This window comes from Paralichthys olivaceus, chromosome 3 (assembly GCF_024713975.1).
Source record: "Paralichthys olivaceus isolate ysfri-2021 chromosome 3, ASM2471397v2, whole genome shotgun sequence".
NCBI classification, from domain to species: Eukaryota; Metazoa; Chordata; class Actinopteri; order Pleuronectiformes; family Paralichthyidae; genus Paralichthys; species Paralichthys olivaceus.
In genome coordinates this window covers 20,435,966-20,461,135 of record NC_091095.1, presented here as the reverse complement: position 1 = coordinate 20,461,135, position 25,170 = coordinate 20,435,966, and the positions used below count along the sequence as shown (strand labels likewise).

The following is a 25,170-nucleotide window of genomic DNA, read 5'->3' as shown; positions in this document are numbered from 1 at the left end:
ACAGATAAATGCACAAAAGTACATATTTCTATAAATACAAGTCAGTAAATCATTTCAAAACATTACTGGGAAATTGATTAATTTGTTTTCTGTATTTCAGGTCTATTGTGGCTTACCAGCCCAGCGGAGCAAACACACACATGTTTGATGCCGCAGCCTTTTTCAAGTCAGTGGGGGTTTTCTTGGGTATATTCAGTGGCTCCTTTATAATGGGTGCAGCTACTGGAGTTGTCACTGCTCTCATATCCTTTTATTAATGCTTTAAAATGAAAGTACACATTTTTTAAGTCACATTTCCAGACTAACCTATTTCTTGAAACAGTCCCTGCATTATAATGTTTTTCTTTAACACGACCTCCACGTCACCAAGTTCACCAAGCTGCACTGCTTTCCACTGTTGGAGACGGCCCTCTTCTTCCTCATGTCCTGGAGTACCTTCCTGCTAGCTGAGGCCTGTGGGTTCACAGGTGAGCTGAGGAGGAAGTGCTTGCACTTTGGGAAGTAAGAACGAGACAAATGGGGTCAGGATTTTAGTACAAAACCAGACAAAAATGTCCCAATCTCCATTTAAATTGTTCTTCAGGCCCCAACAGTCCTTACATTCAATCAAGCGGCACCATAATGAACACCCTAGATATCAGTTCTCTAAACATTTTTTTTAACACCAAGATACATGAAAAATGCTCAAATGTGAAAGGGAGTAATACAACATTTATTTTTTATTTTTGTGAAGTCGTCCTTAAAGCAAACGTGTTTGCAATAAGACTATGATGAGCACTTCAAGGAATAAATTGATATTTACACATGTGAAGAGCTTCTTCTAGATCTGTCAACATGTGGGTCTTTTTCTACATGATGGAACATTACTGAGTAAAGATGGACTATCAAAAGACCCTTAAGTCATTAAATATTTGGGAAAAAGACGACAGTGTTCCAGATAGGTGGGAGATTTTTCTGTGCTCAGTGACAAATGCACTTTACCCAGACAGAGCCTATTTATTCCACGCTCTCTCTCACAGGTCATTGATTTGTTCTAAATAACATAATTATGGGCACTTTAAACCACTTAGTGAACAGAATGTGTCTGTTACCCAAATGAAATGTGACAGGGGCTTAAAAACCGATTATGTAGCAAATAGATAAAATCAACAGATAATATATGACTTAGTATCAAAAGCATCAAGAGGACTGAGAATCTTTAGTTCGGAGGTTTTTACATAATCACTGCAGCGGGTGAATTGTTACACTGTGTATTCAAATTAGCCCTGTCACTGTCACTGCATTAATTAACTGCTTTTGAATGTGTGTTGTGTGTTCTACAGGCGTCGTGGCCGTGCTCTTCTGTGGCATCACACAGGCTCACTACACGTACAATAACCTCTCTGAAGAGTCTACAAAGAGAACCAAGCAGGTAGCATCTGACCACTTCCTGCACACATGGCCATATTTATTTTGAAAGTCTCTTTTGAACCCCCTGATACTACCAACTGGGTGCTTGTTCCCTGGTGCCAGATGGCTCCCTGATCAGCCTGCTGTGACCTTAATCAGAGCTGTCTGAGGACGTCCCTACTGACACAACTGTTTAGTTTCCTAGTGGGGGTTCATTCTTGAGGACAGGCAGTAGATTAGCTTGTAGGCAACTCGCGGTGTGACACATTTTGGATCTGTGCTCAGAGTGTATCTTGGCAGTCTTGTAATTCAGTTGCAAAGACAGCTATGTGTGCACGTCAAGGTTAAAGCACTTTGCTTATATTAAAACATTTTCATTTGTCTCTGTGTCAGCTTGCCCTTGCCTTCGTTTCGTTCCTCCTGCTCCAAGCATCATAGATGCAGTGAGCTCTGTAATCATCATGGCAGCCAGAGAGTCTGCGGCTCTGTCACACTGGGAGAGAAAAGAAAAAAAGTACTCCCAAAGCCCCCTCTGGATTCTGAGGGGATAGATGAGGAGCTTAGCTCAAAGAACCAGGCAGTGCAGTGTGAAAAAATATGAGAAATTCTCTTACAAAGCTTTAAAGCATCTTCTTAATGATTGTATCTATATTCTTGTTTTGTATTCATACATTTCTCAACTAACTCCATGATGCATATTATATGTTTCTTGCAGCTCTTTGAGGTCCTTCACTTCCTCGCTGAGAATTTCATATTCTCCTACATGGGCTTGGCTCTGTTCACCTTCCAGAACCACATCTTCAGCCCCATTTTCATTATCGGGGCTTTTGTATCCTTTTGTTTCACGACCAGCATGAATGTTTCTGACTCCATTCAGCAGAGAACTACATTTTTCCAGAGCAGCAGAAGTGGGCGATAGGTGATGACTGGAACTCTGCTATGATGTCCCTGTAGACAGGTCATAGTCGACTCCAGATCCATGTCGCCCTTTAGTCCAAAGGTCAATCAAGTCCTTCCAGAAAAGATTTTACTGTTATATCTTTAAGTTAACTTTATGTTAATGTTGTTTGATTTAGGGCACCCTGATCTTCCCATCATTCAAATTTGAATTCTTGACCTGTGTGTCAGATTGCCATATTCATTGGAAGAGCCTTCAACATTTACCCACTCTCCTTCCTCCTCAACCTCGGTCGAAGGCACAAGATCAAGGGAAACTTCCAGCACATGATGATGTTTGCAGGTAAGGAAGAGACAGTTGGAGTTTTGTTTTGGGAAACAAATTGTTTTGAATGCTGCCCGGATATAAAAATCACGTCCCTTAGTGGGACATGTAGCCAGTCTATCATCAGACTTTACCTTAATCATGTGACCACTTGTGAATACCTTGAAGAATTGTTAAACACAAATCAGAGTTTAGTTTTCTCTCTCATAATTCATAGTTGATTTTGGGGGGGGGATGTGATACTTTGCAGGCCTGCGAGGTGCAATGGCATTTGCCTTGGCTATCCGGGATACTGCCACCTACGCCCGGCAGATGATGTTCACCACCACCTTGCTCATTGTCTTCTTCACTGTGTGGGTGTTTGGTGGTGGAACCACGCCCATGTTGTCCTGGCTGCATATCAGGTAACATCACATCCATTGAATATCGTCTATGATGATCACATCTTTGTGCCCTAGAAAAAAAAAATTCAGCTTCCTCTATACATTTGGATAAACGTACAAGTACTCACTACTAGAAATGTTCCAATTACGACAGAAGACACCCACACGTTTTTCAGATACATACCCACAATTAAATTCTCAACCAGTAAATGCTATGACACTGTAATGTTCATCAATGTCAATGAGGATCATGTCTAACTATTCAAACACAACTATGAATGTCTGTTGAGATACAGTGATGGAGTCAATTGTTTACCCTCAGCTAAGGCTAGCTTCCACTTCTTTTAATTTAGTGAATTTAATTCTCTTATATATTATATAATATTAATAATTCTACGTATGTACTATGGAATTAATTAAGTTTCTCATAACTAAATGATCCTGTATCTAAATCCAGTCATATAAGGGACAGGAGAAAAAAATCCACTGAACATTTCAACTGTTGACTGAATTTGTGTTTTCAAATCACACATTTTTCAAATAATACATTGATTTAATATTGACTTAATTATCGGCGGCTGTGTCTAAGGGGGTAGAGCGGTGGTCTGCGAGTTTGATCCTAGTCTTCCCCATCTGCATGCCCAAGTGTCCTTGGGCAAGATAGTAATCCTTGAATAGCCCCTCATTGAAAAAGTGCCTATAAATTCACTATGAATGTGTGTGTGAGTGGGTGAATGGCTGTAGTAAACTGTAGTGTCAAAACTGTTCTGTAAAGCACTTTAAATTTAAACATGTTAAAAATCCAGCTGCTGTGGACTAGTCTTGTCCTGTGTGGTGGGACTGTCCAGGAGATGGGGCTAGAGTTCTCCTACTGGTCTACTGAGGACTTTTTGTTTCCCAGTTATTAAATCCGGAGTCTTTAAAAACTGGGACTTTTGTAGCATGTGTGCAGACATCCCAGCATTCACTGTTACAGGAAGTTCAGTGAGTCATTTACTCTAAGGTTGATCACATGAGCTCTCAAATCAAGAATGATTCTAAATCCAGTCATATCAGCTCTATCACCAGGCTGCAACAACACTGTCCCAACTTGAGACGTTATCAGCAGTTGGACTGTTGCTGTAGTGCTTTGCTTGTGTCTGTTTGCAGCCCAGCCTCACTTATTTTTGTCTGACCATGATGCACTGGGAGCTTGTATTTGTCATGATAAAGCGGATTATGGGTTGGCTGTGTGTGTGTGACAGCATGTGACAGAGTGAACAGCCTCTGTTTAATATGGGTAATGCCTCCTCGGGCCGAGCAGAAACTATTGTGTTTGGTGGAGGTTAAGAGCGCTGCCAAAATCTCCCCATGAACCCATTGCCATGGTTACAGGGACATGTGGTGCATGGCAGGCGGATACCGGCCGTGCTCCTCTGTGATTCTGGTTATCGTCCTATTGACATGTGCATAAATTTACAATTTTTACTCCTTTTGGGGAAACAATCTCAAAGCCCTGCAAAGTAGTAGGACGTCATGTTGCAGAGGACTTAAGAAATCTACTATTCTTTGTATTTTAACAAAAAATGTCAGAATAAACACTTTGCTTTAATACTGAAGATTACATTTCTAAGATGTCATTTACTATTTTTATGACACAATTTTGCAGCTGTGAGTTAAAATAAGGCGGCCCTGTTGAGTCAGCTGGGTGATGAGCAGGATGTGACAGAGGACCAGTGCTGCGGTGGCAGAGGAGAAGCTGCTGGTTTGTGTTATTTGGTTTTGATGGATGATCCCTGATCCTCAGCAGTGCAGCCACAGAGGGAAAGAGTTTGGTCAGAGTAGAACAACAAATCTCTGGACATATTTGGGCGTGTGCAGTGGTATTTGCTGAGTTAATTTTTTTTATGCAACTATCACTGAGGATTAAGTTCTTTAAAAATGTAGGTTGGGTCGTAAAAAAGTGATCCCTCCACCAAAGCCCAACAATCCCCTTAATTTCAAGAATTTGCACCAAATTTCAAACACACATACAACTTTTTCAACGAGGCAGTTCCAGGGCCGGTTGGAGCCAGTGCTTGATCTGCAATCAGTTCTTTGTGCCTCCTACACCGCCTAAATCAGAGGCTCGGGGTAGGATTATCATGACCAATAAGACCAACCAAAAACTTTGTCGTGACAACCATTTTTTTAAATCAGCGAGCACGAAAAGCTAAGTCTGCAGCGATAATAATGGATGCGAAAAACGAGGCAGCAGTGGTCCATGCATCAGTTCTCTAAATGTGCCCGATTTCTGAAATATAAATCCATAGGAAAACTGAAATATTGTAAAACACCCAGTGACTAAAGAAAGTGAAAAACAATTCCTGGATCCACCCCCAGATCCAGATCCACACCAACATTTTATGGGTTCTTCCCTGACCCACATTCTTCCACCATGTTTTGTGGTAATCTGTCCTGTTGTTTTTGTGTAATCCTGCTTGCAAACAAACAAAGAAGGGTGAAAACATAACTTCCTTTGCAGAGGTAACAGAACTTCTCAAGCACAATTGTATATGAAATGTGTTCAGCTGAAACATTTGAAATAGTTAAAATGCTGACAGAAGCAGACAGTTAGAATGGAAGTAGCTGTAGCTGTTCAATTACAGTCACTATTATGGCTTTAACATTAGCTATAGCTCTACACATGCTGTAGTTGCATTGCCAAAGAGAGTGTATTAGAAATAGACACTGCCAGGAGTTCAACCTGATACTTCTCATATGACACACATGTCACAACAGTGGTTATTGGCTACAATCAGACCATGGCCCTGTTGAGAAGAAACAGTCAAATACGATCAGTGAGAGAATTCTGAATTACATTTGAGCTGGAAGTGTTAAATTAAGTGTGATAAACTGAGCATAAGTGTTGTCACACTGAAACCAGGTGAAATATAATCAAACATCAAATAAGAAATGAGTTTGATTGGACATGTTAAAGTGGAAAAGTGGTATAATGATCAGTTGAAGAGTTCCAGACGTTTTATCCAGATTTTTTTAGTGTGCATGCCTGAACATCTGCTGATCCTCTGTCTGGGGATTAGTGCATGTCCCCAAAACAGAGGATCATATTTGGCCAAGACTGTCGCCAATTACTGTTTTAAAAAAAAAGAAGAAAAATAATGTTATCGGCTTAAACTGTCATTTATGTTCAGTCACTCCATTAAATGAACACAGAGCAGCAAAATACCTTTTTGTTCCTCAAATGATGGGTAACAACTTTTATCATTTCCACTTGTGAGCAAATTTGAAAAATCACATTTAATCCTGATTGTTCCAGTTACTCAAATATTTTTTTTTACACAGAAGAAATCCCACAACAACACAACTGTTGACGAATGTGTATGTTTATGATGTGACAGAGTTGGAGACAGCGGAGTGTTGCAGCAGCAGGGACGTCAGTACGGGAAGTGGAAGTACTTCAGGTGCTGTATATCTGAATGTGTTTAAACTGAGTGGTGTTGGGAAACTGTGCGGTGTCTTCAGATAGGATCTGTCTCTTCACGATTTGACTTCTGTTTTTCTGGTGAAGGGGAAAATCATGCACCCTGTGAAAAAAATGAGACTCTCATAAAACATTAAGTATTTTTCAGTGGCTCGAGTTGGGTGTTTGATCTCAGGATAGAAATGAAACAGATTGGTCTCTGGTGAAGTATTATTTCAGAAAGTAGACTGCCTCACACACCAGCTCAGCTCTGGTGGAGGTGCTTCTTGCAGAGTTGCCATAGTAGGGTCAAGTGCTTTGTTCAAGGCTTTTCTCTGGATGTCTGTCTGTTTTTCTGTTGTTTCTCTATCAATGGGCCTCCAGTTTTCAACACAGTGGTGTGAAGAGCAGACTTCCTCACTGCGTTTCCCAAAAGCAGCACAACAGTCACGTGTGAACCAGTCTGCAGTGTGTTCAAGAGGAAGGAACCAAGAAGACTGTGTCACTCTTCATGTTGACTCTAGATTGCATGTCTTCCTTAGTAGACAGAAACCCTGCTGAAGAAACTACTTGTGAGGAATATTAGATGGATTGAAAGGGGAGGAGAGGTTGTTTTCAGGATTAGGATTAAAGGTCTATGAAGCTCTCTCTCTCTCTCTCTCTCTCTCTCTTATGTAAGTATATGAACCGATGTGGCCACTCAATACTGTTTCTAATCAGAGGAAATGTGTTCAAGACCATGCCTCTCTCCTCTGGGGCCCCCCACCACTTGTGTTTTATAATCTCAGGTCCATTCCAAACAGGCTGCCACCAGCCACCTTGTTTTTGCAGATCCTCTGAGCACACTCTTCCAGATCCTAGTGTGTGTGTGTGTGTGTGTGTGTGTGTGTGTGTGTGTGTGTGTGTGTGTGTGTGTGTGTGTGTGTGTGTGTGTGTGTGTGTGTGTGAAATTCGGGACAAAAACAGTTTCCCCAAATGTGTGAAGGCTGAGTGGGTGTGGTTAGAGATAAGCAAGTAGTGGTTATGGTTTGAGTAAGTCCCCAGGAAATGAATGCCAGTCTACATACAAAGTCAGCAAATGTGACAAAAGACACCGGGCCTGTTTGTGGTTGAGTGTGTTTATTTGAGAGAGGGACAAGTGCTTAAAGACAGTCAGATATTTGAGGCCTGCTACTTCTCATGGTGCTGGAGTACAAAAATGCTGTTTCTCCTTCACGCAGAGGGGATGTCTCTTTTCTTATCTGTTGGTAACAGACACCTGGTGGGAATTATTTATGCTCAGCTATGAAGACAAGAAAAATGTACTGCAGTCACTTTTAAAGGGGTAGTTTAAAATTAGGGTAAATATGCTTTTGTTTTTAGCAAAGAGTTAAAGGTACAGTGTGTAGAATATAGTGATATCGAGCATTGAAATTGCATGTTGCAGCTGAATACCCCTCACCTCACCCTCCCCTTTAGTTGTCATAAAAACTGTTTAGTTTGTCCAGTCTGGACTAATGTAAAAAACATGGCGGCCTCCGTAGAGAGGGTCCCCTCAATGTAAATATAAAAACTACAATTCATACAATTTAGATGAAACAAACTACTGAAAACATCATGAGGATTATTCTACATTAAATTTCTGCCAATAGTTCCCTTTCACCTAAATCTTACACACTGGACCTTTAAGTGTTTACTCATCGTGCAAATGGTTCTCTTTAACTTTGTTAGGTCTTGACCTTACAATGTAAAGTTTAGCGGGAAACGGCTATGAAATGACTGCACCCAGCCAAAATACAGTTTGGAAGTCACTCTTCACAGCACAAAATGTCGTTTTTCACCTCAGCTTTTGCACAGATTAAACAAATATGTTAATTATGGAGCTTTTCTGGCTCTTGAAGCCAAAAAACTTGCTTTTTTAACTTTCAGACAGATACAGGTTAGCTATTTCCACTTTATATGCTAAGACAGCTAGCTGCTGGCTGCAGCTTATTTTTCACCATACAAATATGGGAGTGCTATATTGATTTTCTGATCCAACTCTTGGCTAGAAGGAAAAAAGCACCATGTCAAACTTCCTTTATGGTAATGTGATACAAAGTAAAAATCCCTGGGACAAAGTTGACCCATTTTTGGATTAATACAACACAGGCGCTGCTGTATAGTCACACCAGAGACATTTTAGGGACTTTGGCTTTACCCAGTGCCCATGGTTAGAAAACCTATGGGTTTCCAATTAAAATCCAAGACATGTGGGCAGTTTAGAGCCACTAGTAGCGTAATTTGTTTCTTTTATACAACTACTGATACATTTGCAACAGTTATGAGGCAAATTTAAGCTTTTTGTGCGTAACACCCGGTCTAAATGACCCATTGTTTTAGATTTGTGTGTAAGCGGTAAAGTTAACCCAGGATTGCGTCAATGATACATTGACCCAAAGTGGGTCCGTTTTGAAAATGCACAATGTGCTTGATGTTAGGCATGGACACACATAACTAGTTCAATCACATGATGGATTAGTAGGTCCTGCATATGAAGCAATCTCCATCATGAGGTAATCGGTGACGTGACAGTGATTTAACACATTGATAAGAATCTAGCTTGTTTGAGAAAAAGCTGTCATTTGCAACACTCATTTTTAGAAACTGTAATTTCTGTAAGCTTCTCTTTATTTTTCTTTGTATGCAGCATTTTTTTTACCGATGCTTCTGATGTGTTGGTTTTCTAGGCAACTTTTGTTTTGCCACAGAGCCAAAATTAGGCCACATCTGCATTCTGCAGGTGCACCAGTCACAAAAAGACACAGGACTCTTCCTGTATCAAAATGAACCGTCTTCAAAATCATGACAAATTACAAACTGCATGGACAAAGAAGTGCAAGAGTCACACGTACGATAATTACAGTTGTGCAATGTAATTGACTGACAAATACTGCTGATTGTGTTCTAATTTTGGTTTCTTCAGGGTTAAGCATCATATTTATGAGTTACATTTTCTTACTTTCCTCCTGTGTTGCAGAGTCGGTATGGACCCAGATCAAGACTTGCAGCCCTGTGGAGACAGCTTCCAGGTCCTGCAGGGGGTGAGGATCCCACTTGGACTCTCACATATATTATTTACATCCTCAGCTTCTGCTGTTCTCATTGCAGAAACAGTTCTGCTTCTGCAGTTTTATGTTGACTTGGAGCACAGTCAGCGAGTCTGACGACATGTAAATGATTCCGTTTGTCGAGAGTAATGGGGGTGATTTCCTGAACAAGACGGCGAAACTAGAATACCTCCATTAGCTACAGTGCACAGTGTGGTTTCACTTACTTTTCTGTAAGTTGCCACTTATGATGAACAACTTCTACACAGAATACTGTTTGTTGAATGTTTTAAGCTGCATCCCTCTGTCCTATGTCGTTCAATATGAAGAGATGTAGTTACACTACTACACTCATTAATGTAGTAATTATAATATTTAAGAATTTAACTACTTCTCAGTCCAGTGGGGAGCATCAGCTAATTTAACTTTCTTTGATTGTTGATGATTTGCCACAAGCTCTAAACTCTATGAAATGTACTTGAATGTTCTGACTTCTACAGATAGAAAACAAACATGCGGTCTATTAGTACCAGGCGTGTTACATCACTGTAGTACACTGACACTGCACTTTCATAATGAAAGAATCTAAACGTGCACACATGACTTTCAGTGACAGTGACAATACTGTTGCTCCATCGTACACTGAAGTCTTTCACACCCATATATTGGCTGACTGCTGATCATATGACAGTCATATTATATTGCTGCTTATGGTTTCATGTTGTTTGTAATCCAAAATACATTTTCACTGGACTAAATTAAATGACTTAAACTAAAATTCATATCAAACCTCTAAGATTGAAGAACCAAACTACAAGGGCATTCGGGGAACGTATACCTCACACATATACCAGATTGGCCACTTTATCACCATGTCAGCAAGTATTGAGATCAGCTCGATATTAAGCATGTACACAGACATTTTCTGTAAACTGTATTGAATGTCAAAAACACCCTATATTGTAATGGTAAAATAAGGGGAAATAATCCTGGATATGCCTTAACTGATCCCTCTACAAATTCTTCCTTTGCCCATACCCCACACCTCCACCAAGTTCCAAGCAAATTAGTTTTTGTGTAATCTCTCTAAAAGACAGACCAACTGTCAAACTGCAATGAAAACATAACCTCCTTGGTGGAGATAATTAGTTAGTCAGAATTACCATGCTAGATAACATGCTAGATGGGATTAGTCAAGTCACGTTTGAGGAATTGGCTCCAGGTTCTCATTGATCCATGTGTTAATGCAGCAAATCTAGAAGATGAGATCATGATGACTTTTTCTTGTGTTTCTGTAGGAGGGCCCTCAGGGTGAAGGACAGAGTAAAACCAAACAGGAGAGTGCGTGGCTCTTCCGACTGTGGTACTCCTTCGACCACAAGTATCCTTTCTGTGCTGAGCTTCACTCAATCAAAGAACGTGTGTGTATCAACTTCTTTTAGGCAACAACTGATTGAACTAGCCCTTTGTGGTGATGTCAGGTCCAGTCAGGATGATTGTGTAGGGACTATCTTCACTCTATACTCTGTATATGATGACCTACAACGGCATATGTGCTGCAAAGGCAAAAAACATTTCCATACAGAGCAACGTGCTGCAAATTCAAAAATACATATGAAAATACAAAACAAATGCTACAACAGGAAAGATTATATTTTTCTAAATATAATTTTTTTTCACATTTGGCCTGCGTACCTCTTATATTGTCTCTTTAATCAACCTCTCCTTCAATGCAGTTCCAACTCTGGTCCACACCTCTGGTCTCTGTCTATCAGGTTGAAGCTCAAGCTGTTCCACTTAGCGTTTTCCCCACAGGCTTGGAGAACTTGCATTAGGGGTGTGTGTGTTTTTCCATTTGCAGCATCGTTTTTGAATTGGCATTGTTTTGGATTTTGCCCTTGTTGTCCGCAGTATACAAGCTTACATTTTATACAAAGTCAAACTTACAATTTATGTTATTGGATTATTCTATATTGGATCAGAATAACATACATGAATCGATAAAATGATTGCTGTTCCTGCTCTGTGTCACCACAAGGAACAGACTTAAGTGAAAGTGTTTTAGCAGCTCATCCTCCCTTTTCCTCCTTGCTTTCCTCTCTGCTGAACAGTTGCCTCCCCAGGCGGCCGATTGTGTAGCTGCTTCTGATGGGAGCAGCTGTGCTTTACAGTGGAGACGTTCTCCTTGGTGACATGCGCGAGACGCAGCTGAAACGAGCAGGGTGGATTTCTCTCATGTTCCAGCTCTGCAGAGGCTGATATTAACATACACATCACAGGCCTCTGGTGCATGTCACGTACTGACTTTACTCATCTCTTGGTACAGCAAACTGTGCAACCGACTGCTGTTTTCAACAACAGAGTTTCATTTCTGTTGAAACGTACATGTTCTGACAGGAAGCAGCCGGCCTCTCCCTAAAGGACTGGTGACCTGACCTGTTGAACAGGGCACTGGGATTTCCCAGAGTGCAACACAGCCTGATTAATTACAGACAAGAGACATAGGGTCCCACTGGTTGACTCTCTGCTGCTCCGCTGCCAAGCATCACAAAATCACTTTACCCTCAACTGCTCACTGGATCTCATGCAGATTTGAATTTGGAATGCATCCTGCTGCCAAACACCTCCACATTATTAAGCTATAATTTGTCATTCACGGGGCGTTTATTTGGGGGTCACCGCAGGAAGAGAAGGACACTTGCAGAAAATCATTGGCCACAAGGTCTATTTTAATCATGTATATACAGCCACAACCTTGTGTTGGAATTAACTTGTGTTAATCTGTGTTTTATCTGATATTTGGCCACTTTCTAATAAGTAAGTCAAATAAATGTTTTATAAGCTTTAACTAATGATTTATGTGCAATATAAATTAATAATTAATATGAACTACTTGTAGGATGCCACATTGATTTAAATCCTCCTTTTGCATGACAGTTTTAATCACCTCTCTAAATCAGCACTTTTGGCTAAATTAAATACTTTTAACTAATAAATAATAGCAAGACATTAGTAAGAGTTAGTGGCTGTAATTTTTGCATATATACCATACATTCTTCAGTTATAGATGTTGATGAAAATCATTCGAAGATTGTGCTTCTCCCCTGTCGAATCTGTCGTTGCAAATGTTAAACTGATAAACTGATTTTGGCTCCACCTGTCCTGCGGCATGTTCAAGGTGGGTAGGTGGTCATATGGGGGTGGGGGTCATTTTCATTGATTACAGAGATAAAGAGACAATGCCCTTGCTGTGTTGGAGGAGGAGATAATGAATATTAACTTCATTCAACTTGCCTGTTGATGAACTCTTCAGATAATTTTCCTTATTAACTATCCAGTTACCTGAAGCCCATCCTGACACATAGCGGCCCACCTCTCACCTCCACCCTGCCCAGCTACTGTGGGCCGCTGGCCAGCTGTCTCACCAGCCCACAGGCATACGAGGTGAGAGTCCACACCATAAATCTATAAGCCTGCAGCAAGCACACTGTACCACGTCACCACCGACCTGTGATCCATGTTCACACTGCAGAATGGGCAGGAGGTCTATGCTCTGGTACTTAAGTAAAAGCGGTCACATTCATTAGAATCAGATGAGAAAACTAATACCACTATTGTGTTTATATGCTGAATATATAGACTGCTGCTGGGTCGCTACTTCTTCACAAAGAGCAAGTCTGACTCCGTCCAGTGTTTATCATCTACTTGATTTGAGATTTATATCTTGTTTGTTTATTTGATACAAAACTGAAAATGTGTTTTTTTCCTATTCAGCTTTGGACAGAGACAGGATAGTGATTACTATTTGTCTTTTGTATGTAAAACTAAGATGAGCGGCTGCTAGCTATTTAGCATGGCCTCTCTCTGCGTCTCTCTGAATGACAGTGAATTAGCATGCTTGTGCCGAGTATAAATCTTTTCCTGGTATCAAATAATTATTTTCCAGTATTAAATCAAAATGCATCTTTTGCCTCTGTATAATGATATTTTAAATGACTTATCTTGAACTCAGGGGCAGTACATTCAAATAAACTTGAGACTTGATAGTTTTCATGTGGCGAAAACATTCTATTTCCAAATACGGCTAATAAAGATACACATTTATCATTGTGATTTTTCATTTATATATTATGATTATTTATTTTAAAACTATGATTTTGGTTCAAACTATGACACAATGGTGTTGGTGCTGCTACAATAGAGTAGCTTGGTTCATGATATTTTTAGAATAAGCCAAAACTTAATTATTCCATAAAAAAAAATTAAAAAAGAGGTAATTTTCCTTTCTTGTATTCAAATGTGAGCCCGGTGCCTCAGGAAGGCTCACTGTGAATACTGAATCTATTTTCTCTCAGGAGAACTGTGATATGGTCAAAATATTCACAATCCCTGCCAGTAAACACACAAAGCACCAAGGCCTTCAGTGGGGGATAAAATAGATGGTCAAAAAGCCTTTCTGCATTCAGAGGGCACAAAAGACTCTTTTCAGCACCTCCTCCATGATGATCACTGTTCTGATGTTTAAAACGCACAAACACCCATTGAGGGAACGGTCACACTTGGATTCACTATGGCAATTTCTCCTTTTCATCTCATATGGAATACTTTTCTTATTATACTGTCACAATAACCCACAGAGCCTACTGTCACAGTGCGGTTACAAATCTCAAGTTTATTTTCTTACTGCAGAGTAGAAATATTCCGTAGTATCTCATTTAAATGTAATTCTCTGGGAGTTAAGTTCTTTCTTAAGTTCTGCATCAGTAATGTTTTCCTCCACTGGTGTGTTGCTCTTGGTTTGCCAGCCCAGGGCTGCCTGCCTGGCGAGCCATGAATTTAGAAGGTTGTTCATATTATCAAGGCTGTCCAGTTCTCTCTGTTGCCAAGTGGGGACAGGATTAAGTAAAGCCCTGTGCCTCTTTGGTTGTGGATATTAATATACATTTTGAGGGAATAAAATGCCCTAAGGATTTTTGTTTCCTACCGATTTCAAATTGTAAAACATTTAAAATGTGGTTGTATATGTAGAGCACAAACAAATTTTGAAAAGATGGCTTTTGTGCATACTTCTCTTATTATTTCTTATTTTAGTACATTGTGACTTCCTCTGGCCTGTCTGTTGCACTCAGTCCAGACAGTCCCCAGTGTTTCCTCAGAAGAAAATAGAAGACAGAGATATATATACTTTTATTTTCTAAAGAGGCTAATCTTTTCTTGAAACAGCTTGGCAGTGTAGTTTTTAGAAAACATGACTCAAACAAGAGTGCTGTGTGCTGTGGACTATTTTTAGCTGCAGATTAAATCACATTTGGTGCTTTAGTGAGTATTTACTGTAGCAGGATGGTGAACTGTATGTGGGGATTCACACGAAATAAATCAGTGTGTTCATGGTGCTAAAGAATGTGATCGCTGAGTGCCACAGCGGGACATAAATGTGTTTTGGGTTTTGGTTTCGAACAGTAATGGGGCTCAGTGGCACACAGGGCTTCAGAGGCAGTCAGCTTTGTGATTTTTGTCTTTTTTCACAATTTCCCCTCCCAGATAATTGTTGGAGAGAATGGGTTGTGTGGTTATGCAATATTTATTTCATTAAGGGTTTTTCTCGGATCCTTTAAACAGATCAATCCTGTGTTGACACAATGTTAACTCATCCTGTTCTCCCCGGGGACATGGACGGATTATTGATCGTCAGCCAGTCAATTAGAGCTGTGAGGAGCTCAGGCTGAAGTTCATTGTTTGCGTGTTATTGTGCAGCCTGTTGGTTCCTGTGTTGTCTTTGTTTCAGCTGTTCTTTTAGCCAGTTGCTGCGGAACAGGCCACTAAGTGAAAGTCTCCTCTCTTCCCTCCTGTAAATCCACAGTGTCCCTTATGATCCTTTGCAGTCTGTTCATCTGTTAACACCACATGCACCCACACTGTGTGTCGTGCATCTGCGTGTGTCACTCCCATGTGTAACCCATCCCTCCCCTCATGTTCCACTGTGGATGTGCTTTCAGAACCATGAGCAGCTGAGGGACCACGACTCTGACCTCATTCGTAGCGATGGCGACCTGACCTACACATTTGGTGACACTGCGATCACAGCCAATGGTGCGTCTGGCGGTGGGGGGGAGGGCGCTGCAGGGTCAGGCTGGAGTGTGAATGGAAAACGGAGCGGCAGCACCTCAGAGGAGGCACTGGAGCGTGAGCTGGACTCCCGCGAGCAGGAGCTGCTGAGCCGCGGCACACGCCTGGTTTTCCCGATCGAGGATCATGTCTGACTCTCCCTTCCTCCCTGCCTGCGCTGTCGACTTCCCTGACCTGACCCCCAGACCGCCTTGCCCTCCTCTCTCTCCATATCCTGCGGGCAGAGCATCCAGTCCTTCAGAGACAATAGAAAGAGATACGGGAGCAGACAAGAGGGGAGGTTTCAGAGCGACTGAGTTCCCTCCAGGCCTGGAAGTAGAGTTCAAGGATCATTTCATCCTCATTACAGAAATCGAGTTTATTCTCCAGGAGACATGTGTCCTCAAGATCCTCCTCATGTGTCAGAGGAGTTACTGTGATTCACTTTTACTGATATTTTCCTCTGCATAACCTGGAGAGAATCCCTAATGCAGGAGGTGGGGATGAAATAACCCCATGCAAGATTGAATCTGCACTTTGGAACATTTTGTGTTTCTCGGCAGGAACAGAAAAGAGGTAGTAAAATGAATTATGGCCTGACAGCACTCTGTTGTCATATGATCCAGCAACTTTCATTTCACAGTACATCAGTCTGTGACTGCAAAAATGCAAAGTGACACATTTTTAGCTACACACTGAGGTGTATACAGACGATGCTGCACACAAACCAACGGTGAACAGTTCATAGACCAAACAGGATCTCTGTGGTAGATGCAATTTATTAATATTGATCCCATGCTGCTAACAGACCATGTGTTTGTTATGTTCGTCCAGATTTCCTTTGTGTCACACAAAAGCATCTGTGTGGAGGCGAGTGTGGCATGTGAGGAGGAGCACAGAAAGGGGCAGTTGTGTTGTGCCCTGGTTGTGTTGTCCTCTCAGCCACCGCAGCCCTGTCTTGGGTGAAGTAAGAGGGGCGAAGAATGTGTGCATGTAAATAGCTACAATGCTGAGCTTTGTTCCTTTTTAATTGGGACTGCTCCTTTCAGTGCATTACATCACATGACTGTTACCAATAGCTCTATGTATTTTGTCTTTGAGTTGACTTGGATCTTTATTTTTTGTGAAGAAGGAATGCTGATTTCCCCCAACTGTAAAAACTGATCAAATATATTAATACAGTTAAAGAGCATTTTCAACACAAAAAATAAACCAGGCATTCATAAAAACTAATTTTGCAAAAATGATATATGTCTCTATTGACTTTTAAAAGGTATATCCAGTAAAATAGGACTGCAAATTATTTTCATTGACAATTCATTTGCTGATTATTTTTGCAATTAACTGATGAGACATGTAGTCAATAATGGAAAGTAACCAAGTAAATGTACTCAAGCACTGTACTTCTGTCCAGTGTTGAGGTACTGTGGTAGGCAATTATTTCTATTTCATGCTACTTCCACTCCTCTACTTTTCAGAGGAATATATTGTTCTTTTTTCTCCACTTTTAATATGGACATTTTAAAGAACAGATAATATAGCAAGCTTTTAAAATAGAACACCTTGTCAATGATCAAACTAGTGGTTCCTCTTTGGTTTCTGAGGTCTTGCGCATCTGTTCACTGCGGCACCAAATGATTTTTCCCTCTAAACTTCTCACGTGGTTTCATTTCAATGGTTGATTGAACTATCCCAATGAATAATTTCATCAAAAATCAAAGAATAGAGAAATAGTCTAAAAAGGTTTGTGTATCAGAACTTTCACTGAGAATCTTGTGACCTGCTGACCCTGTTTATACAGCTGCAGTTCAAACATGCAGCAGTAACAGGCTGCTTACTCACTGATGCTCCAGTAGTAATCATCTACTGATGTCATATGTAATATTATATCAGCTAAAAGGACCAAATCAGTCATTTTATTTCAATAAAATATGATTTCTTCCATCACTGTTTAATCAAATTATAAAAAGTATAAAAACTGTGAAAAGTATATCAGAGCCAAAGGTGATGTTATTAAATTGCTTGTTATTGACAAATGGTCCAAACGGTCATATAACGATAAACAGCAGTGAAGTCTCACACTGGAGAAGCTGGAACCAGTCAATGTTTGGCATTTTTGCTTGAAAAATAACTCACATTGTTTACTTTAACCAACTGACTAATCAATTGTTTATTTTAAATAACTGCACTTAAGCTGAATGTGAATGTGTATAATGTGGTATGATGATGATGATGATGATGTGCTTGCACAGGTCACATGCAGTAGAAGAGCATTTTTAATGTAGGAAAGTAGTTCTTCAAACACTTTTGCCTGTGAACAAGCTTTTACCTGTCAACTTTATACTCAACGTGTTTTAAAATGTATTGACAAGATCGATTATTTTCAGACAACTTTAAAATCACTGATGCCAAACTCTGACAAGCAGAGATTAGCAGAGGAAGTGCATGCACATGATTTCACCCAGCAGAAGTGCACCCTCCGCCTTCATCAGCCTTTTTGTTGACTTGTAAACAGAAGTGTATGTGGGCCGTTGCCCTTATAAAGTATTGGATAATTAACCTGAAATGCTGTTGTTTCAAAAAAGTCTGTCTCACCTTTTGTTTCTAAACCTCAGTTCCCAGGAGTGTGGTTATATATATAAACAGACAGATTCAATTTCAGTTGACCTTATTTTGTTTTAAATCTCAAATTCCTCTTTGCCAACATCCTTATTTAATGAAAAGATGATATCATCTGAACCTATTTTGGATCTGATCTTGTAAGGGCAACATGTAAAGTTTGACATTTGAGGTCAAATATGCTTTAATGCCCTTTGAGAAATGTGTTTTTTAAAGTAAAATTAAATATGAAGATACAACTAGTAGCTGCTCTTTGTTACCCTAGCACAAAGGCTAATTATTCCCCTCTTGTTTGCTTTTTGCTAAGCTAGGCTAACCAACTGCTGGTTGTAGCTTCATGTTTAATATACTTCCCTATAGGCTCTGATGACCGGTAACCTTCACACCCATGAACGTAGATTTGTTCTTGTCATGGGTAAAATCACATGAGCCTCCTGGTGTTTTTGATTTCATACATGATGAACACATGATGTCTCAACTCAAACATGACTTAGATTCACTGCAGGTGTGTTACATGTTGCACATTTAGTGTGACATCAATCTACCTGTGGCCTAGTTCCTTCCAGCTTCACACAGCAGTTTTAAATTAGATAACTCCGTCACGCAAATCCTCGATTAGAGACGCTGGGCAATTCCTCAGCAGACCATTGACCCTTATTTTTTTCCTGCAGCTTGATTTACGTAACTCCACATAAACTATGAATAACTGTATTGCCTTCCCCATTTCAAGACATTCCATCGGTTCCCCCTTTTTTAAATACACAGCACACATCCATTTTTTTTGTTTTCTCCTTTGCCTGCACACAGTGGCTGCTGCATTTATGCATGAGTGCAGGAGGGCAGGTGTGAAAGGAGTGATTGTGTGAGGTGAGGCTGAGGCTTTCACAGAGGGGGGAGAGGCCCCACACAAGTTTTAATGGCTGACTGGGTGGGGGCTTCCATGAGGAGATGGATCTACTTATGTAAGCTGCTGCCAGTATGCACAGTGGGTCATTTCAACTCTGGCTGGAGTGAGAGGCAATGTGAAGCTCTGTCTAACATCCCCTCACTGTCTGATGATTGGGAAACTTGTTTTGTATTAAGGCCACTAAAAGACTCACTTGTTGACCATTTTGTCATTATTTAATCTTTGGTGTTAGACTTGGATTTACGCTCTCCCAACCTCTGGGACATGGATGTGTGACACAGCCTCTTCTAATATAACCTACAGCAGATATAACATATATAATAGAAGTTTAAGATGTAATTTTTGATGCTATCTGATGGGGGTTTTACACATTTCCTACTGTATTGACTAACACAAGTGCATAAAAATACAGAAGAGGAACTCAAATTTGTCCACATGTGCAGGACAAACTGAGAACAGAGAAGTTTGCTTTGAGACTCGGGGGCACGACGACTTGAATGACGGCCACAGGCAAATGATGAGCAGAGTTTGACACTTCACCTCAAGCAGAGGACACTCGCGGCACTCTTATATAATCATCATGTGCACTCTTTCTCTCTCTGTCTGTCTGTACCTCTCTCTCTTTGACTGTTGTGCTGTCAGTTGTCTTGCAGGCTATATTTACATGCTCTCTATACCTGAGAAATATGAGATGTAGCTCAATCGTCAATACGTGGACCTGTTGTTTCTTGTAGCAGCTGGCTGCCAGGATCCACCCGCAGTGGTTTGCATGTCAACATGTTAATAAAAATTATCAAATGATTGCAGCAGCACAGTTGTGGTTTATTTTGGTCGATGATGCTGTCAAAGAAAGTGGCCAACTTGTTATTTTTGCTTTCCTGTCGCTCAAACTATCTATGTTTCATATACCATGACCTTAATGAATCTCTGCTATTTGATGAAATTTAAACAGAATTACCAGTTTTTACTGAAAAACACCTTTTAATGACACTTATGCCCCATGTCTCCTCCTAGTTTTAATGCTACCAAGATCATTCATATTTAAAATTGTGTGTAATTCTCTTTGGATGGCTGTTATGATTTATCTTGTAGTTGTTCTCCTTGAGTCCTTAATATTCTAATCCCCACAGACATCCATTGTATTCACATTTCAACAATGTACAAAGTACTGACATGATTTCCCATGGTCCAGTTGTACAATATTTCATTTTAAAGACATGTACAAGTATTGGGTTATTGTGAGCGTTATATTGCATTTAACTCTATGAAGGCCCAGTCAGGTCAACTGCATATGAGCTCATTATGATCACACATGTACAATTTAAGAATAATGGTAATAACTGCTGTGTTAATCAAATAGCTTGACTTATTCAAAAATGCTCTCCAATGCACACTGATCACCTGTTAGCTCATTAATGGTATCCACAGTGTATATCAGACTGCATTTAAGTCTAATGCAGATATCTTTTCAAGCCTCCATTCACTTGTTCTGGTTTTAGTGCCAGGCATAGGATAAAACGCTGATTTGTATTTTGTGATCAAAGCAAAATTTTGAGAATAAGGCCAACTGCCAGAGCTTCAGATCTAGGGAGTGTTGGCATAACCGTCCTCGCATTTGTCCACTCCAAGCTTCTGTGGTTTCCACAAATCTTTTAGTCTCAATACTCATAACCACACTGTGTTAATGTGCTGATAGAGAAATAGTTTCCTCATTACTTAAACTGATTCCGGGAACAGTTTCGCCAATTCATCTGGAGACACTCTGTCCAGGGTGTGTCCTGCCTCATGCCCATTGTCAGTGCGGGATTAATATTATTAGATATTAATATTCTTAGAGGTTTGAAATCCTGAAAATTCAAGTTATATTTCAGTCATGACTTTATTGTTATTCAAACAAATACAAAAATATTTCTCTAATTTAGTTTAATTTCATCCTCCACATTTCAACTTTATTCTTAAAATGCTCTCTTCTCATTTTTTCTTATGTCTGAGCCTACTATTATTCTGTACACTGGGTCTATAACTAAAACAAAGTATTAAGATGAATTTATATAGGATTATTGAGTAACCCAGTAATTATGGCAGTCTGCATCAACACGCACAGCAATCACACATGTTCTTCAGTTTTTACTAACTCTTTGATGCAGTCAGTTTAAATAGCATACAGGTTATTTCTTCCTTCAGGACTTCAGGTAATCCACCCAGAACAATTATTATCACAGAACCAACTTCTAAAGTTGAACACATGGATGCTGGTTATTATTTCACCCCTCCTCGACACATCCTTAACCAGAGGGATATCACAGCATTTACAATACATTAGACAAAACTAGAAACAACAGTAAGAATGGTACACAATACGATTCAGTACCGATTGCTGTTTGTGGCAACTTGCTTAAAAGTCCATTGGCAGAGGACAGAGGCAGATTTCCAAGACACGTCCATTGGATCTTCAACATTTCACACCGATGTGAGTGTTTTGTCAGTGGGGTGCTGCAGCTGTCCGGATTCCTGAGGGGTCGAGGGTGAAACAATAGTTCCTCAGTGAGGCCTCCTTTGCAGAAAATACTGTAGTTTCTTCTTTCAGAGCTGTACATTAGCACTGTTAGTGAGCCAGTTGCAGTTATTGAGTGTCAGTATTGCTCAAGATTACTGTCACGCTTAGTCATAAGCTGGACAGATAAGTCATTCCGGTGTGAGCGAACCTGGTGCTGCCACTCTGGATCCTGGCAGTCGTCTCCAGATAAGGACCCATCTTGAGCTTTTTATGGCCCTCGCCTGCAGGGGATTTGAGGAGGGATTAGAGCTACTAAAAGGACAGTAGGAAAGAGAGAGGCCGGTGTGACCGCAGTGCAAACCAGCCCTATCTCTCTTTCTTCTGTTTATTTCCCCTCCACACATTCTTTATATCTGTCTTGACCCTGTTGTTGTTAGACAGGTAACACTGGGAAAATAAGCTGCCTTCTTCCCATTTCAAATTCATCTGTCTATGATTGGCTACTCTGTCCACTTGGAGTTTCTCCAGTTCATCGACCTGGCTCGGCTGAAGGAAAACAACCCAAGAGACGTGCTCACGAGCTCACAGTGGACCGCATTCCAGCTGCTTGTTTTGTTATTCCGCCTTTCGCCCTCAGCCTTGAATACCAGGCCCCTGAAAGAGAAAAACAATCAACTGAGGATTAAAATAAAACCCTCCAAATTGTAACACAACTGCACGCTGAAACAGATATGTAGCATAAGTACGACACACATTCAACAGGGTTATTAATGCACAGGGCCTCCTTCAATAGTTCTATCAGGGCGAAAAAACAGGGTGGAGGCAGTGAGACAAGGGGCCCCCTCTGCCTCTGCCCTGTATCTGCTCCATGCTGGCATCTTCAAGGCGACCCCGCTCTAAAGGGCCTTGCTTGTGGGAGCTGGTGACAGGCCGGTGGTAACCCTGGGAGCTGTCATACGCAGCCGTATACAATGATCCCCTTCTCGATAGCACAGCCTGAGGCCCAGCCCCGCTCGCTGCCAGCCCCCCTACTGTCCATGAGAGCACCCAGCATTGCCAGGGAGAAAACAATGACGCCTCTATTAAACAGCAGATCAGTCGCTCATTAAGGATGGAGGAATATTTCTGACTGTCTCGCTCTGATAGCACCAAAATTCAGTAACAGTAGTTTTACTTGTGTCTTAAAATGTTTTCTGTTCAGCCCTTTGAAAAACAGAATGAATTTGGGTTGCACACATTAATGTATAAATTATTAGTGTGTGACAGAGCTGTTATCTAGCTATACAACAAGTCCTTTACTATCCGGACAATACGATAATATGAGGTATGACTGTGAAAAGAATAGGGGAAAATAAACAATAAAATCAACAGATGGATTTCATTAAAAGAGGTTATCCCTTTTTTCCTGAGTTAAAAATTCTTAACATGCATGGGAGTACTCAAGTTTCCACATCACACATGTGCACGTTGCATGTTGGACCATGGTGTCCTTGAATTAAATGGTAATGTCAAGAAACAATGCTTCTACAAAAACTTCCTCCAGCAGATAATTGAAAACAGCCTTCTGGTGCATGTACAGTGAATGTCCAGCATCCATGGGGAAACAATAAACAAAACACATTTTAAGTAGAGAGGGTTTTTGAAACTGATCAGTTCTAACCTATTCTATGGCAACCATGTCAAACGAATACAAATGCGAGCAGTTCCCCATATGGTTGCTCTGTTTTCAATTTGCCTCCTACTGATGAAGGTCAGAGGTCTTGGTTCTGCACAACAGCAGCCCCGCAGCCTGCAAGAGGGTTTCTGTTTAACCACTTCCTGTACTGAGGGGTGAGAAGTTCGGCTGAAGATGAATAATGTACAGGACACTGCTCTGTTTTGCTTCACTGTCAAACTACTGATAGAAATCCTCACTAACACCTCTGAGTAATCTTAGCCTACCTTTAACCCATCTATTCCTCGAACCACCTCCTCATGTGGCTTTGTCCAAGTTGTTCTTCTGATAGCCCAGCTGCCTCATGACTTCACTGCAGTAGGCCTCCACCTGATTGATCTGCTCCACGTTGAGCCGCTCCCTCCACGCATATATGGCCTCTTTGGCATCTCTGGATGATATCAGGAAGGGCTTGTCCGAGGAGTACCCCTGACCGTGCGTCATGTTGAGCGCAAACCTCTCCAGAGCAGGGAATGTGGATAGGTTGGCGAAGCGGTAGAGCCTCTGGAGCTCCCCCATGGGGTGCAAGACCAGGTCCTCATAACGGATGCGAAGATAGTTCTTCCTCACCCACGGGGGCGCGTTCATCACCAGCATCATGTCACTGAACCAGTTGTCACAGATGAGCTCCATGGCGCTGGAGACATAGCTCTCGGCCCTGTTCACCCTGTTGTTCGGCACCAGCAGCCGCTTGTACTTGTCAGCCTGCTTCTTGCTCCTCAGCACCTGGATGCTCTCCTTCACCAGTGCCTGCTTGGACTTGAGCCGCGAGTTGTGCACGGCCCTCGGGTCTCTGAAGAGCTGAATGATCTGGAGGTTGATCACCGGGTCCTTCATCAGAGGCACCAATGTGCTCAGGTCTAAAACGCGAACTCCTTTGATCACCATCACGGGGTACTTCTTGCACTCCCTCTCCAGCTCCCTAATGTCCCTCTTTTGGCACTTTGCGCACTGGTCCTCTTTCACCAGCCCGACATCGCGCCGCTTGTGCGCCTCGCACAGCGGCTCCGAGCAGATCACCTTGTTCATCTTCCAGCCGAATATGAACGCCGTGGTGATGTTTTGCGTGCCTGCATAAAGTTTGAGGACGGAGAAGTCGCAGCGGTACAGGGCGTTCATCATGTCCCGCACTGCGCCCTGCAGGCTGCCGGCGTCCCCCGGGTACAGCGCCTGCCAAATGTGCCACATCGGCTCGTACAGGTAGAAAACATCGGGGTGCTGGTTGAACAACTCCCCCAAGAACGAGGAGCCGGTCCTCCAGGTGGCGTGCACGTAGATGTGAACCCGGGACTGGCTCCGGTTGGCGGCGTACTCCGTAGCGTCGCTGCCGTTGACTTTATAACCGTTATCCCACAGCAGCGCCACCGTGTTCTCCAGATCTGGACATCTCGGCTGTTGCTGCGGCAGTCCATGGCCCGCGTGTTGCACGGCTTTATCCCGGTAATCCAACACGTAGGGGATGAGCAGCAGCAACCCGGAATAAGCCAGAATCAGAACCAAGTATTTCTTATGGAGTCGTCTCTTCATCTCCTCTCAGCTGCGGTGTGGAGCTGCTTCTCTGAAAGGTCAGCACCGCGCTTTGTGCTGCGCCGCGCGCTCCACAGTAAAGTTATATGGATGCGCGAGACAAGGAGCGTGAGCGTGTGTGTTTGTGTGTGTGTGTGTGTGTGTGTGTGTGTGTGTGTGTGTGTGTGTGTGTGTGTGTGAGGGGGTAGCCCCGCCCCGCACCTTTAAAGACAAAACAAGCAGATCCTCCTCCTCCTCCTCCTCCTGCTCAAACACAACAATAATAAACAAGGATGATAAATCATCTCCGTGAAGTTA

General features: G+C 41.6%; 2 protein-coding genes across 4 annotated transcripts in view; one reads left to right on the top strand and one right to left on the bottom strand.

Moving 5' to 3' along the window:
- slc9a7 (solute carrier family 9 member 7) overlaps positions 1-19,937 on the top strand; it is a 30,966-nt gene extending 11,029 nt beyond the window's left edge. Inside the window, exons 7-17 of one of the 3 annotated variants that reach the window (XM_020080849.2) lie at positions 101-242; positions 362-467; positions 1,323-1,411; positions 2,105-2,218; positions 2,518-2,629; positions 2,862-3,015; positions 6,375-6,437; positions 9,435-9,498; positions 10,803-10,885; positions 12,843-12,948; positions 15,501-19,937. In XM_020080849.2, coding sequence (XP_019936408.1) covers positions 101-242; positions 362-467; positions 1,323-1,411; positions 2,105-2,218; positions 2,518-2,629; positions 2,862-3,015; positions 6,375-6,437; positions 9,435-9,498; positions 10,803-10,885; positions 12,843-12,948; positions 15,501-15,764 — 1,297 coding nt within the window. In that variant the 3' untranslated portion in view covers positions 15,765-19,937. Of the gene's footprint in view, positions 1-100; positions 243-361; positions 468-1,322; positions 1,412-2,104; positions 2,219-2,517; positions 2,630-2,861; positions 3,016-6,374; positions 6,438-9,434; positions 9,499-10,802; positions 10,886-12,842; positions 12,949-15,364 lie in introns of all 3 variants that reach the window. The other 2 variants (XM_069522408.1, XM_069522407.1) reach the window with 2 other exon arrangements.
- Positions 19,938-20,995: 1,058 nt separating this feature from the next.
- chst7 (carbohydrate (N-acetylglucosamine 6-O) sulfotransferase 7) lies at positions 20,996-25,037 on the bottom strand. The gene is made up of 2 exons (XM_020080852.2): positions 23,574-25,037; positions 20,996-22,286 (listed from the first exon to the last, which is right to left on the bottom strand). Exon 1 carries the CDS (start codon positions 24,871-24,873, stop codon positions 23,605-23,607), a length of 1,269 nt encoding a protein of 422 aa, XP_019936411.1. The 5' UTR covers positions 24,874-25,037; the 3' UTR covers positions 20,996-22,286; positions 23,574-23,604.
- Positions 25,038-25,170: the final 133 nt, after the last annotated feature.

What these genes read in the sequence shown, in the direction of transcription:
- chst7 (XM_020080852.2), bottom strand. Translation starts at nt 24,873, where the DNA reads ATGAAGAGACGACTCCATAAGAAATACTTGGTTCTGATTCTGGCTTAT.